The sequence below is a fragment of the Typopeltis vanoorti genome, chromosome 2, assembly GCF_054136105.1.
Source record: "Typopeltis vanoorti isolate ZY-2024b chromosome 2, IOZ_Tvanoo_1.0, whole genome shotgun sequence".
Lineage (NCBI taxonomy): Eukaryota > Metazoa > Arthropoda > Arachnida > Uropygi > Thelyphonidae > Typopeltis > Typopeltis vanoorti.
In genome coordinates this window covers 49606330-49622691 of record NC_143550.1, presented here as the reverse complement: position 1 = coordinate 49622691, position 16362 = coordinate 49606330, and the positions used below count along the sequence as shown (strand labels likewise).

General features: G+C 37.5%; 1 protein-coding gene across 1 annotated transcript in view; it reads right to left on the bottom strand.

Annotated features, from left to right (window-relative positions):
- The window catches only part of NetA (Netrin-A), a 120068-nt gene extending 103961 nt beyond the window's left edge, over positions 1–16107 (bottom strand). Inside the window, exon 1 of the mRNA XM_090404852.1 lies at positions 13821–16107. Within this exon, the coding sequence (XP_090260978.1) occupies positions 13821–14868 (1048 nt within the window). The 5' untranslated portion in view covers positions 14869–16107. The remainder of the gene's footprint in view (positions 1–13820) is intronic.
- Positions 16108–16362: the final 255 nt, after the last annotated feature.

Genomic DNA, 16362 nt, shown 5'->3' with positions numbered 1-16362 from the left:
ATGGACACTTTAAAATACGAAGGTGTATTTGGTTTTATTTTTCTTTTATCTCAAGGCACGTGTACAAAGTTACTGAACGCACCTACCAAATAGTAAGCTAATGAATTATAACACCCGTAACATCATCGAGGAGAAAAACATTTGAAGCACGTGAAACAGGGGGAAGCTGACCGTCTGCTGTGCGAAGACAGGTCCACAGCTGTCTCGGCCTTACAGTAAACAGCCAAAATTAGGCCTAATTTCCAAATTACAGTCCTTGGCGTATTAATGGTGGGGAAGATTAACGATGCCTGTCTGTTGCTAGTGACGTCACCCAACAACCCTACAGAGAAAAGGCAAGGATTTGCACTCCAGGCGATGATTATCCATTCAGAATCAGGAGTCAACAATGTGGTCAAGTGAGGCAGACGCTAGATATATTGACGTTTCATTTAGATTACCTTTCATAGATTCAGACTAGAATTACATCATCTGCGCCTTTGAACAAAGCACTTTGCAAAAGAAAGAAAAAAAAAATGGAAGGAATGTTGCCTATTTTCGTTTGGTTTTTTATTGTTATTTATTATCTTTGGTGAAGAAATAACACAAAAATTTCGGAAGATTTTAAAGACAAGAATCACAGAAATATCATGTAATGGTTACGTATTTAAAGCGATAGTCAATCCTTACGAAATTTCATCATTTCTCCACATTGCAATTTAGTAATTTCGAAAAAAAAAAATAAATAAATAAATAAAAGAATATTGAAACTGACTGGAAAAACTTTGCTAAAAGCAGCAGAAGAAAGTTTAGGATACAAATCACGGAAAAACAAAAAAAAATGGCTCATAACTTGGAATGATAACAGGCTTTTAAAATCTATCTGCAGAACAAAAACGCTGCTGACTATATACACGATATAAGAAACTATGGGCTGAAGTCAGAAAGCTTTTCAGAAGTGTACGCAGAGAAGATTGGAGTGAATATATTAAATCATTACAGGAAGATATCACTGGACCACAAAGAATAAGTTTTAAAATTTTCACGCAATTACAAACAACAGAAAATGACCAATCAAGTAATAATCTAATTTCCAAAGAGGATTGGATAGAACACTATAAAATATTGTGGAATGAAAAACAAAGAATAGGAAACAGTGACAAAACTCATAAAACTGAAGATATCAATATACAGAAAAATACAGAAATAGTAATGGAAAAATTAGAAAAAGAATTTAAAATATCAAGAAATAGAAAAAGCTCGGGCCTGAATGTGTTGAGCTCCTTAAATATGCAGACAATAGCTTAAAAGAAAGCCTACTTAATCACTTCAATAATATCTGGAAATATCAAAAGATCCCAAAATAATGGGAAACTGCAGTAGTAATAAATATTCACAAAAAAATGTCTCAAGGGGTCGGTATTACTCTCTTAATAAGAGCATCTAAATTATATGCAAACATCTTAAAAGAACAGGCTAATTAAACATACAGAACATTATTTAGAAGAAGAACGGTGTGTTTTAGAAGAGGATGCACAGATGCCTCTTTTACATTGCAACACATCATAGAAAAAAGAAAGGAATTTAACCTAACTACGAAAAATAATAAAATAACTTGAACAGAAATCTACTCTGGAAAATATTACATGACGAAAAAATACCTCTTCATTTAATGAAAGCAATAAAAAGTCTATACAGAGAAACAAAAGTTTGCATCTATTTTGCAGGTAGAACATTATCAGAACTTATAACTATAAATAAAGGAGTAAGACAAGGCTGTGGCTTCTCCCCAATCCTATTCAACATTTATATAAACAGAATCCTAAAAGGATGGAAAACGACTATCAAAGATGGAATTCAAACTAACCAATAAAATACAGTTAAATACAATTCTTTATGCAGCTGATCAAGTACTAATTTTAAATTCAACAGATAAACTTCAAATTGCAACAACCATCTAAAATGAAATAGCAAAAAGATTTAAAATGAAAATCTCTGAAACAAAACCAAAAGCTATGGCAATGTGTGGAAACATTATTCATAGAGTCAAAATTATGCTTCACAATAAAATATGAAAACAAGTTACAGAATTCCAATACTTGGAAAATATAATCTCGCAATACAATACTGATTCACAATTGAAAGCAAGACTACAAATTTACAATAGAATGAATTGGCATAATTAAAAAAAATTTTGGTAAACAAATGACTAAAGAAACTCAATTAAGATTGCATGACCTCTAAAACATCTCAAATTTGAAAGTGAAACTTGGACTCTAAAACAAAGATTGGAAGCAGCACAGATGAAGTTTCTAAGACCTCTTCCGGGACTCACTAGATTGGATAAAAAGAAAAACAGAGAAATAAGAGAAAGTTTATATACAAAACATCATACAAGAAATAGAAGAATGCCAGCAAAATTGGCTACAACACATAGAAAGAATGAATAACAATAGGATTCCTAAATTAGCACGAGAATATAAACCTACAGGAAGAAGAGACGTCCAAGACTAAGATGGAAAGATCAACCTCATCTTCAGAGCAGTCGCAGGACATAAAAGCTTATACCTAAGTTGTTCAGACGACGAGTTTAAAAAGAAGTTAAATAATAAAAATAAACCTATCTATATATTTTCCCTGAATTACGATACTAATTAAAATACATACAATCAATACTGTCTATCATCATAATGATCACTGCGGCACTAACTTCCTAACCGAGTAAGAGCAGGTGTTTTTCTCCGATCAATTGACAGTCCTCATCAACAATGATGTGACCACGAGCGACACTTCTGCAACACTTTCCTATCACTAATTCTAATTGAATATTCAAGGTACCGTCTTACCTGTTCAACATATTGTAGACCGATGATTAAAGGACAAAAACTGTTCGCGAAGAGAAACGACTAATCCCACTTGTTTGACCTCTGTTCCCGTGGAATGACTGCGGACGTTATGCAACGTATAACGCTGAAGTTTTCGAAACACACACACGAGCTCCGAGCCCACCCGGGTTTCCAAGAGTTTGCCGATCAGACGAACGATAATGTCGACTATTCAGAAACGTATATCAGACGACAGTCATTGGGATTAGCCGAAGGGAAGACTGTCAGACAAGCTGAAGAAGATCTGATCGTATTAGTAATGAATTGAGCCAAGTATTGTGGTTGCAAATCCCTGAGATTCATTTAGCCAACACGTCTATAGTTGGTCATTCTTGCTTAAGTTGATGTCAAACTAATAAGAATGACAATATAAAGACATTTGCATCTTTGAAGATATTTCTTTTGTCTCTTTTTACTGTTCTAAATCGGATATCCAAATTATTTGACATTATGGAGCAGCTAAAAGATACTTGTCAAGTGCGACAGATGGAAGATGTTTTGTAAGTGATACCTATGGAGATACAGGCAGAGAATTATCCTGCATTCGTTACTATGAATATAACTTGTTTCGTTACAAATCAAATTTATACTATTTGTTTATTATAGGTATAATTAAAAGCTTTGACAACATACTAGCTCAAACATTTATCTATTCGAAGATGTACGTATTGTCCAAGAATTATGGGTTCTGACTGTTGAAGTAGCCAGTGGTGGCAAGTATCTTTATGCACTGTATGAAATATTTCGCTAATTTTCCAATAATATATCACCCGGAAAATCTGCTTTGTAGATCGAATGATATTTTACTGATTGTTTGAAAAAAAGCATTAAATTAAGTGGTCATTGATGTCTTATCGGATAGATATGATGGTGTCGTTTCTTTTGGGAACTCTTGTCATTATACTAGTGAAAGTACCCACATCCAGAGAAAGCGATGGGTCCGTTTATCCCCCTTTAAGAAATCGGGGCAAAATAGTTTACATTTTTGATCAAAAAAATTAAATCCATAAGTTTTTTAATAATTATAATACGTATTTCAATTTGCCGAAACACATGGATTGCAGTCATAAATACGTCCCAATCATATACCGGTCCAGGAATTTGAATAAATGCTATTAGTAATAGTGAAGTGTCAAAATCCTTAGGCATTTTCCAATTGCCCATTCCCTAAACTAGAATCTACATCCTGCATTGGAGGATGACAGGAATTTTTTTTTTTTTATATATGATAATCTCTCACCACGAAATAGTGTAAGCCTATAGCACATTAGTACTATAGGGTTAACGATTACATAATCTGGAAACTGTGGTAGAGACCAAACATGGATCATTTTCAAGATACTGTGGTCCTACAATAAACACAGCGGTGGGCTTACCATCGAGCGATGAAATTCAACTACCACTGACGTAAAAGATTCTTACTATCTCGAATCCAGTTTAGGAGATCAACCTTTATTATGGATTTTTAACTCAAGGTCCATTAGCCGATGTGTTGCGAAGGTCGGGACAGGTAGGATTTATTTTCCAAAAAATCAGGTTGTTCCTTCTCCAAAATAGTATACGCAGTTAGCTAACATAAATATGTTCATAAAATGGTTGCTTCGATCGACCGTGACTTCAACTAAAACAAAATAGTCTTCCTAGCACTATTGAGAGTTTATTTTTTACTTGGTTAGACTATAATAAGTTTAGTTTAACCCTTTATCCAAGTGTGAGCAAACAAAGTTTGCGCCTGAAAGTATCTTCAGGACTGGGGTAAGGTAGTGCAACACCAGGCAACTCGTTGCAAAGGTGGAGAAAGCTCTCATCATCCTATCTCAGTATCTCCCATAATGCAAAGCACATCTCCTTGCGGATATGTGTAATGCTATGCATTAAGGCAAGGGCCACTACCCATACCGGTTTCGACCTTTATTGAGGTCTCGTCAGTGGGAGCCAGGCCCAGTAGTGGAGATACAAAGGCAGAAGCAATGAGAGGTCAAAAGAGGTCAGGCGCAAACTTTGTTTGCTCACACTTGGATAAAGGATTAAACTAAACTTATTCCTAGCACTATATAAACTGAAATAGTTGAAGCATCAAAAATTCGATTTATCTGGGCAGAAATACGATCTTTAAAGTCCTATTAACATCTGAACACATTCATTCTATTCTAGATTCTTATCTTTATGATAACTGTATGCTTTATTTGAATTCAAGGTGTTGTAAGCGATGAGACAAATCAAAGAGACCAACTAATAGCCCCCCCTCCTCTGTCTTTATGTTAAATCATAGAACTGCTAGATCGTCTGGAGACGGCTTTACTAATGTCAGTGCCGTATACGGAAACCCACAACTGTCGGTTTTAAGAGCTGAGTCAACGTTGAAAGGATTGAAATATCCATTTCAGAATCCAACTAATACTTTCTTTGATCATTTCTATCATTAGGGAAATAATACAAAAACATTAATACTAAAAGAGTATGAGTATAAGTGTGGAGAGGAGATAGTGGCGTAACATTCGTCATGCATGGATAAGTATTCCATAAAACGGACTCTTTGTAATCCGATGCCATCTTCTATCACTGTAAATTGTAGTTTGAGAATAACGAATCAAAACTTAGTAACTTCTGCTTGGCTTCTCTGTTTACGGTTACCTAACATTGTAGTATCCGTTTCTACCAGTTCTGGGCGTTTTAGAGCACGCGTCTATTGAGGCGTTCAAGGTCATCCTTTAGATTTTTTTTTTTTTTTTTTTAAACCTTCTTTCATTTTTCTCCAGCGTCGAAGAACAAGTTTTTGTTAGAGAAAGTTTTTATTGGTCGTCAAAAAGGCACTTGACGAAGGTTTATATCGGCCACGATCTGCACGACCCACATTTATAATGCGAAGGCGATCAGACCATGACATTAAACTTGTCCATTCAGTGCGTTCTTGGAAGAATAACTGTCTTGCTACAAATCGCATTATCATAGAACTAGCTGAAAGCGATTGACGGGAAAAACACAAACATTTCTGGTTGGTCTTTTTGTTGGTGGATTGTATAACTTATTGAGGGCACCAAGAAGTAAACTTCAGTATAACGGAAACCGAACAAGAAAAGGATCCTTCGTACAGAAACTGCTTTTCTGATAATCTTATTTTCTAGTTTTGTCGTATAATAAAAAACCGAACAATGTTGGAAAGAAAGAGTCATTAATTTTAGATGTAATAATGTCAAGTGTTAAAATTCAACCTCCTTTTATTTTCGATCAGACCTTATTACCGATAATCAAATATTAGGGTTAAAGTAGAATAGATTTTCTTCTACGATTCTTAACATGATCTTAAACGACCATAATCGTCCAATTTATCCTTGGATTTTCGTGTCCATGATTCCACGATAAGGTGGTTAATCCTATGAGCATATTTTGTGTGTAAATTGCGTGTGTTCTCCTGACCAGTTTGCCTGTAAGCTGGAAGAAAAACCAGAGTTTCTGAAAGAGAGAAAAAACCTGCTGCCGAACTCACCTTCACTTGAAAAGTCCTAATAAAAAAGTTCTTTGCGTCCTAGAGATGATTCCAACTCAGATCTTTTCATCTGAAGGGCATCACTTGAAACCGACTGAGATACCCCGGCTCTAAGTAGAATAAATAAAAATTAATTAAAAATCCTCGTACAATTTGTATTATTTTGGCTAGCGAAAGAGCCAAGATTGTACATTACTCTTCTGACTGACCAAACTCGATCTTTGGCAAGAGTGTGCAAACTTTTGTGTGTGATCTTAATTTAAGTTGGCTTTCTTAGATACTCCTTAGAAACAATACAGCTTTTTCCCATATTAAATTATCCTAAACCTCACTTATTTTTTATAAAAGCGATACATTAAAACCTAATTTGTCTTTTATTCTCGTTTAGTTCCCAGGAAGATTTAAATTTTAAAGTGCTCGTGCGTATTTGATATAGACTCTGCACATTAGGATTCTGTTTCCTGACTAAAACACACTATCAGAATATGAATGAAAAGATCTACATTCTATTTCTATTGTGGTAGAGAGGAACGTTCGATTATAACGACTTTTCAACTAAAATTATGAAATTTTCAGACCTGCTACACTCGTCCCATGGCTCTCTCTAACCATCGCCAAAGTATGGTGTGTTATGAGATGTGGTTAAAAAAAAAAAAATTGAAACTTTGCATAAATATAAATAAATAGAATAAAGTCACGATATCGACTTTTTTAAGTGTTGAGAGGCTTCTTATGCAGTAAGAAATCGTCAAGAATCTTCAGCCTAGAGCTTCGAAGTATACTACTGAGTGTTGCGTTAGAATCATTTAGTGGTAGGTGACTTCGGGAATTAATATTTAAAAAAGAAACCGTGAAAAATATTCTAAAAACAGTTGAAGAGACTGAAATTAATTTTAATTAATAACATTATTTAATTAATTCATTTTAGTATGCGTGAGATGACAACAGTTATGGGCTCTAATCACATCGAAAGATGTGGAGAGAGAGAGAGAGAGAGATGGGGATGCTGTGGAAAGAGCCGAGGAGAGAAAGCTGCTACAAGCAGTTCGGAAGAGGGCATTCGTGAGATGACAACAGTTATGGGCTCTAATCACATCGAAAGATGTGGAGAGAGAGAGAGAGAGAGAGAGAGAGATGGGGATGCTGTGGAAAGAGCCGAGGAGAGAAAGCTGCTACAAGCAGTTCGGAAGAGGGCATGGGTCTTAATATGTTACATATGCTTTTGTCTTTCTCTAAAGATGGAGTGGGATAAACAGAATTTTTTTTTTCTGGAGTCCAAATCCCCCTCTTGTCGACTCTGGCTGTGGATATCTTAAGACATTTTTCTCAAGATGCAATAACAAACATATTTTCACCCATTCACACGCACGCGCGCATCAATATGTTTAACTCACCCTTGGAAACTAGACTACGATTGTAGTCCTTTTCTGATCTAAGGCTTATCAGTACACTATTGGGGAAAGTACAGCAGGATAATTCGCCTAAGTACAGAACTAAAATTTTATCAAATTGAAATATGAAACAAGTGGCCTATTGGAGAGAACTATTTCAGGTATCAAATTTCTCATAAAAAGATATCCGACGTTCATCTTTCCAAATGAACTTTCCATGTACATCAGAAACGCCCTCTCTATGAAAATACACAAAATCTCTGAAGTTATCTTTAGTTTTATGATTTCTAAATTTTTTTCATTGAATTACTGCTTCGATACTTGCCATTAGCATTCATCACTCACATTTACAAATTAAAATCAACTGCTGCTAATCAACATTTGCCTGAGAGGAGAATTCTAGGATAAACAATACTTCGAACCAGGACTCTTAAAATTTAATAGTACTCTAGAGAATAAAACAGTTGTACTTGTTTGACAGTATCAACCAGAACGTGACATTAGCAGTGCAAGAATTTTATGGAATTGATAGAAAACTAATAGCTATATTAAAAGATGTTTATGAGAATGCAGTTGCAGCAGTTAGAATAGGTGATGATTTGGGGAAAATGGTTTAAAACAAGCGGAGGTACTAGACAGGGGGGACCCAATATCACCAAGCATTTTCATCGCACATTTAGAAAGAGCAATGGATAAAATGAAAGAAGGTGCAAAAGGAATATCGGTACATGGCATGAGAATTAACAATCTGAGATTTGCAGATGATATTGTTATTATGGAAGAAGAAGAAAGAGAACTACAAAAAAAAAAAAAAAAACATTGAAACTGTTAGATGAGGAAGGGAAGAGATTTGGACTTGGTATGAACTTAGAAAAAACAAAGACAATGGTATTTGGTGAGAAGACATGAAACAAAAGATACAAGTTGATGGAATTCACATATTTGGGAAGTAAAATGACATATGATTTGGACTAAAAAAGAAATAAAGATCAGGATTGCAAAAGGAAGAACAAATCTGAAGGCCATGGATAACATCTGGAAAAGTAAAGTGATCAAACAAAACTAAGAATACTGGAAACATGTATCTTCAGCGGTGTACTGTACGGATCTGAAACGTGGGTAATAAATAAGGAATCAAGATAAATAATTCTGGCATTTGAAAGAACTTGTTACAGGAAGATTCTAAGAATAGGATGGGTACAGAAAATCACAAATGAAGAGCTCTATCGGAAGATATAACCAAAAGAGAATCTAATGCAGAAGATTATACAACGGAAGCTGCAATTATTCGGACACATCTGCAGAATGAGTGAGGACCGGAAGATAAAGACATTCATGTTTGGTATTATGGAAGGTGTAAACAGAAGAGGTAGACCATACAGAGAATGGATTGACGACATAAAGGACTGGTGTGGAATGGGTGTACCGAAACTGCAACACTGTGCACTGGACAAAAAAAAGTTGAAGAAGATAGTTAAGGAGGCATCGGACATCAACGGGCAATAAGCCCATGTTTCGTGATGATGTTGACTTGTTTGTTTGACTGCTATGAACATATGTGATATTACACCTTCGTATTTCCATGGTGACAACATATTCTGTTGACGTCTGCGCATTTTACATCATCAAGAACAAAATACGCAAGCAGCTTAGCTGAAGTTTTGTACTTAATTCATTTCCATTGACGTCTTGTCCATTGATTCTTCACCATGTTTGGAATATCATGTGCAATCTAATCATATAGGAGATGGACTGCGTTCATCATTTCTTTATATTAAAGAACGGATCTCAACTTTTTTTTTAAGTTTATAAATTCCAGATTTTTCTACTGAATTGAGTTTATTTTTTATCGCGCTGGTAATTGTCGACTCAAACTCTCTTAAAAGATCGTCCAGAACTATCGTTGTCTGTAGTTTTATTTCCTAACTGTAATGCTGATACATGTCCAGACAGCAATTCCCATTTTTAAGTTCTGTGTTCTAACACAACTTCATAAAATACTTTACGATTGTCGCCTGCTATCTCCCGACTGTAATTAGCACCCACGGGAGGCCGTCATTTCGTGTAACGGGGTTCACACACTGAGCAATCGTTACATGTCCGTAGTTCATGGATTCTATAAACTGGCGCCTCTTCATGCATTTTTTTTTTATATTAATGGCACTGAAACTAATTAAATTAAATATGATATTATCCCATAAAAATACAACACCGAAGCTTATTAAGTACGCTAATTATTAGGAGAAAAAAAAAAAAAACTTTCTCCACTACTGTGATTCCATTACGTAAACACAGTCGTCCTCTTTGATAGAGTTGGATGAACTGAATTATAATCACAGCATTTGGAACTCCAATGTTATAATTAAACCTGTGTCATTAGTGGGATCATAGGCCTATCCTATGATCCCACTAATCAGAAGGAAATGTTACACGCATATCAATAGCAAGCTAAATAACAGTGTTTTCTAGATACATTCTAAACCTCCAATTTTTTATTTTTTTTTCTTCTATGAGTAGACTACAGTGTCAGTTTCTTTTCTTCATTTTAACGTCCGAAACTTTTAGAGTCATCTTTAAATGGCACACTTTCTTCTATTAGTTACCCCGAACTCTTTCCTTTGTCAAAAAATTCAAACGCTTCAGTTTTTTCTACCTCTAAATTATATCACAAAGTTAAAAATAAATAAACAAATAAAAAATATGTTAAGTTTGTTTGTTTATTTATTTTATTTTACCTTTAAATTTTTCATATAAATTTATTTTTGTTTTGACACCTTTAATAATTATATATAATAACAATCATAATGACTATTTCGAAACGAGTAATTTTGCTAGCATATTAAATTAGCAGTCCTTAGCCTTCTTTGCAAACAAATTGCTTGACTTTTGCGCTGTAAATAAACAAATTTTATATTTTATAAGCGATCTACTATACCCAAGAATTCTTTAAAAATTCTGACATCGATCAGTAGGAGTCAAATCTCGAAAAATAAATTAAAATAAATCAGAACTTTTACTGTTTCACATTACAGAATACTATTCACACAGCAATCTATTTACAAGAAATATTAAAAAGAGAATTCAATAACCGACTTGTTCTAAAAAGAGGCTTGCATATCTAGAATCATAACAAAAGCTTTCATTAGCACATTTCCCCCCCCCTTAGTTTTAAAGAAAATTTAAATGTAAACAGTTTATGAACCAACCTCAGATCTATGGAGTTACTGAATGTTGCCATCAACGCTATTAACAAAAAAGGATTTTGGTAATGGGTCCCCCCTATCGGATCCTCATATTCGTGAGGTATTTGGCTTCGGCCCTATAATTTGTTTTGCATTCTTAACTCAGCAGGCCTGTTCACAATAGCGTGGTTAGTTGTGGACACGTTTCGTATTTATCTAACATACACCGAATCCACTCGGTCTTGAATTTTCAGATGAATCCCATTTCATGAATGCGTATTCTCCAAAGCTTGCATCAATTAAATGCAGCTTAAGATGTGGAAAGTTTTTGTTATAAAAAAAATCCATTATTACGCCCAACGGAGACAAACATGTGCGCAACTGCAAAGTCAAATTTATCACTTGGGCCTTTTAAAATGTAATACTGCAAAGCTAATACTGCTTGCAAGAAAGAAATGCTCAATGTATATTCAGTGATCTTTATTATGTGATATCGTTTTTTGTTTTAGAATTCTGAATAATCTTGATCACGCTGGATTATGTTACTTCATATCTACTCTCTCTGTAAAGAGCATTTCGCCAGTCGAATTCCGACCACATCCTAATCCCAAACAGGGATTAGGATGGCATCCAGGATAATATAGTCGCTTAACAAGTAATGCTATGCCTGCTATTAGTATACGACACAATTTGAATGAGCGATGTGAATGAAACAAAGTAATGTTAGTAAACTTAATATTGACAAGAATTATTCTCAAAATATATGTGCAACAGTCATTTATTCTGCAAGAAAAGAACAGAGTTAATCCATCTGTTTGATTTTACTTTCCTTTAGACGAGCAATTCTTGCTTGATACTTTAAAACAATTTTTAAAGGAATAACAAAAAAAAAATAACTAAAATGTTGTTCATATTTAAGATTACGCCAAAATAAACAGACTTCGGGAGGGGAGGGGAGAGGGGGGGTACATCCTGTTTGATCATTGTGTGCTCTCCGGCCGGTTTCGCTTTATATGAGGGGATAGAATATGCTGGATGGAGTTTTTGGCATAAAAATGTGCCATTCCCTTATGCGATTAGGGGATGGCACATTTGAAACATTCAACTTTTGAAACATTGGTTTCGAACCCAGTTGAAACATTCAACTGAAGGGGAGTTGAATGTTTCAACTCTCCTTCAGTTGAAAAGTAAACTGGGTTCGAAACCAAGTCTTTCCAACTTAGACGGCACTCCGTTCTTCTAAAATAGAATTTAGAATTCAGTGGCCACACTTCAATGGTATTCGGTGCACCGAATGATTAACTCTACGATGGAACCCCTTCGTGCAGTCTGCAGAATGGAAACGCATGCGTGCAAAATTGGAAATATCGGAATCAGTTGATTCTAATAGTTTAGCAAAAGCAAAATGTTCGTTCAGTGGCTATTTGGGAAACGAGTGTCAGAATGATGAGTTTCTGTTGCTTAATTTTGTGTGATATTAAATCCGATCAAAGGAATGTTTCTTCTTCGGAATAATTCCCGTAGTATGGATGGAAATACCTTGGGAATCAGCAGCAAATATTCCCTTCCTTCTTGTATACTCCGTAGTTTCTTGCAAGGTCACAAAGGTGGTGAAAGTGCAACTTATATATATTTTTTTATTTTTCAGTTTTTTTATTATTATTTTTTTTTAACGACACGTCAGCTGTGCTGGCAAATGTCTAACCTTTTGCCCTCTGTGATCACCGATACGGACTCGTCTGATCTAAAGCTAATCGCATTTCGGAAATAAAAACGATTAATAGTCCAATCGCAAGTAATCAGTTCCTGGATGGCGTGTCTCTTGTAATTGACTTGAAAACCGACTTAATTATGAATGTCTCAAAAAATGTTCAGAGACAACGAAGATAAAAAAGGTCAAAATGAGGTCAAATCAAAAAATAAATTAAAAAAAAAAAACATTACAGACGTGAATTGTGAAGTTTGCCAATACGTCCATGATCTTAGATGTGAAGAGCGAGATAGGAAGTCATTATCACAACAAGCAGTAATCGTATCCGGTTTAAAGGCATAATTATAATGCTTGCTGCTCCAGTATCACATGCAGAAAGGTGATTTTTCTTTCTTTTTTTTTTCTTTCTTCTCTTAAAGCATAAAATAAATAGTTGCCCAGATGAAATGGGCTTTGAAAAAGGCTTAGTTCCGTGTACAAGAGGTCAATTTTATCGCTTCTGATGTTATCTGATTTCGGTTCTTCCTTTACGTTAATTCCATCAAGGTTTTCCCTTTCAGAATTATTCTTTCATTCCAATTTTTATGTAATTTGACGCGTTTCCCTTTTTTTTCTATTAGCTGCTGTCTTCTCTCTACCTCCCCCCCCCTTTTTTTTTGGCTTTCAATAGATTTCAGAGAATGTTATTTAATTTACAATATTTTTGATGACAGTTTTTTTTACAGATTTTTGACCTGCTCTTTCGTCAGATTCAGAGAGAGCTTCTAGACGTTTTTCATTCACGCAGCCACGATTATCTAAAATCATTGCACGAATTAAATTAAAACTCTACTAAATGAAATCCCATTCCTCACAGACACTTTCTTTGGATGCAGAACTAAGTTGCGACATTATAACTGGAAGGAAGAAGGATTACATTGGATGGTGGGAAAGAGATTAATGCTAATCAATGTGTTGCATTTGTTGTCAATGCTGGAAGCTACAATGATGTGATGCAGTGGACTGTAACAGATATTGTCTTCGCCTTAATTTAGGATAAGCATTCTTAAACACAACCGAGTAGACGAAAGGTCACCTCTCGTGTGACGAAAGGTCACAAGAAAGCGTGACAACACACCAACGGATACCGGTAATTAACGTTTAATGATTAACTACATAAATAATAAATAAATCGAGCAAACTTACCGATACACTCATGCGCGTTGTGTGCCGTAGCTCGACCCCACGGTCGGTCAAAGTGGAACTGCTTGCACTTCTCGCAGTCTCTTCCCGCGGTGTTATGCTTGCAATCACAGACAAGGCTTCCGTCCCGTTTCGTGACACACCGCGACGCGTGTCCATTGCACTTACAGCGGCCGCCGACAGCAAAGTCGGACACACTGTAATAATAGTAGTAGGGGGTGGCGGAGGTGTCTTCCGCCGTGCTGTTTTCGACAGCTAGCGTCGGATTAGCGATTGACGACCAAGTGGTGAATCGATGGAAGGCGATTCGGATGTCCGTAGCGGTGACCCAGTCCTGCAGCACGGGGCTGTTGTCGAAGTCGTATGCCGACGGTCGGCCCTCCAGCGTGCTGAAAGCCACGCGACCACCGGTCAAGGGTTCGACCTCGGAACGTGCATCGGAACACAGCGACTCTTGCTCGTTGGCTTTGGTAATGACGGCCCTACTCGGCCTGTCGTACATCTTCCGACACTGGGTCGAATAGAATTGGAAAGGGTGAAACGACCTGCCGTAATCCATGCTCTTGTAAATCGCCATGGAGTCGGGCTTCTCGTTACAGAACTGCATACTGACGTAGGTCAGTTCGTATTTCTTGCCCAGGCTCAGGGTCAGATTGACGCTGTGCTGCGGGTGCGTGAACGGCGCCGACGTCCAGCAGGTCACGTTGTTTGGATTGTTCAGATCCGTCAAGTGGGACACACGATGCCGGCGGGTCACATGATTTGCATCGCAAATGTCGCAGCTACGGATGATATCTCCCTTATCGTTGACACTAGGAACACAGTAACGAGTTGGGGGGTTGCCGCATTCACTAGTCGCCGTCACCTCTTTGCCGAAAGCGGCGTTTACGAAGTCCGGAATGCAGCGGCGAGGATTGCCAATCTCATCGTAACAGGGATCTGGCGAGTTCTGTTGGGGGTTGAACAGTCCCCCTAGGAAATTTGCCGTGACCGTTAGCCACGTGGCCGACAGAAGTAGCGGAATAGTACGCACAACCCTCCGTAACTTCATTTCGCGGTTTGGTTGCAGAGTCCTGCACCGTTTTGAACGTGCACTCAGGCAGGTATCTCGTGGGGCGACATTTTCCTCCCTTACAGTGGACAGTGGAGGGTGTGGGATGATTCAAGCTGATCGTTCGCAGCACGAGGGATGTTGTTTTCCATTGTGGCAACCTGCCAGTCTCAACATACCACACACGCCTGCCTGCGACCAAATGCTGGAAATCTGCCACCAACTATTTTTTTTTATTATTCTTTTTTATTCTCTCTCTCTTTCTCCTCTTCCGTTTTTGCAGTAATAAATGTCGACACACCGTCTGGCAGAGAGCTATTGATCTCCGAGTGGCAGACGAAAATGGGAGGCGGATGCTTAGTCCTTACCGCTTCGGACGTGAATGTACGGCCACGTACAAGAACACACACACAGTTTCACCATCGATTTTATAGGAGGGGGAGGAACGCTAATTGTTGCACGCGCCGTCTAGTAAGACCCTCGTTTGGACTGAGGTCACTCAACTATCGACCGAATTGTCTTGAAGCTGCAGAAACAGCATACTACTGGGGTGTCTTCTTCTTCCTTCCCCCTGCTCCGTATGTGCTACTGCTAATATCGCAGTCACCTTTACGGGCGACCTTCAATACGACACGTAAAGCACACACACACACACGCACGCACACAAACTATTACGCGAACGTACGACCTAAACGCTATCTTTATCCATATCTCTATCCCACTTTTGACACCTCTTCGTTACTGTTCGTAGCACTCCGTAGGCTCTCCCGCACCTGGACTCCCCCGTCACTTTGACAAGCGAAACCATATCGACCCCCCGAGACGCAAACATACAATCGTCTGGCTCTCAACTTGCTCTCATTGGAGGGTGTCCCAGACTGTAGTGCAATCGCCCGTGAGGCGCACCGAGGGAAGGCACACAACCGAGAGAAAAGAGGGCAGGCCTTTTTCTCCGTCACCTCGGATTAATAAGACGCGGACAGGTTGAAAAAGCAGCGCAGTCGGCAGGAAGGGTGCCGGTTACAGAGACGCCCGATATTATTGGCTCGACAATCGACGGTGCAGTTACAACATTGGAAAGTTGCCTGGCCTTACTTCTTCTCTCTCTCTCTCTCTCTCTCTCTATCGTTTCCATGCCGACCCCCCCTTCGTCATCCTCGTTTTTCACCGCTGACGATTTCCACATTCATTGTCGCATTGTTTAAGGGGGTAGGGAGGGAGCATGAGGCGAACTTTGACTATTACCGCACGTCTATTTCTCTGTCACAGTTCTTTAGTGTCTTTATTGGCTTCGCCCTTTTGTCGTGCCTCGTATTATGGTGCTGGTTCCACTATCTTTCAGACCCCACGTTGAACTCACAGGAAACATGCGCACAACCAGAAAATTATAATCAGTAACAGAGGGGAAAAAAATGCATTTAGGCATGAAGATAAGATCCTCTTTTCATTATTATTCAATAGAAACCACCGTATTATGAGAATCGATGTGAATTT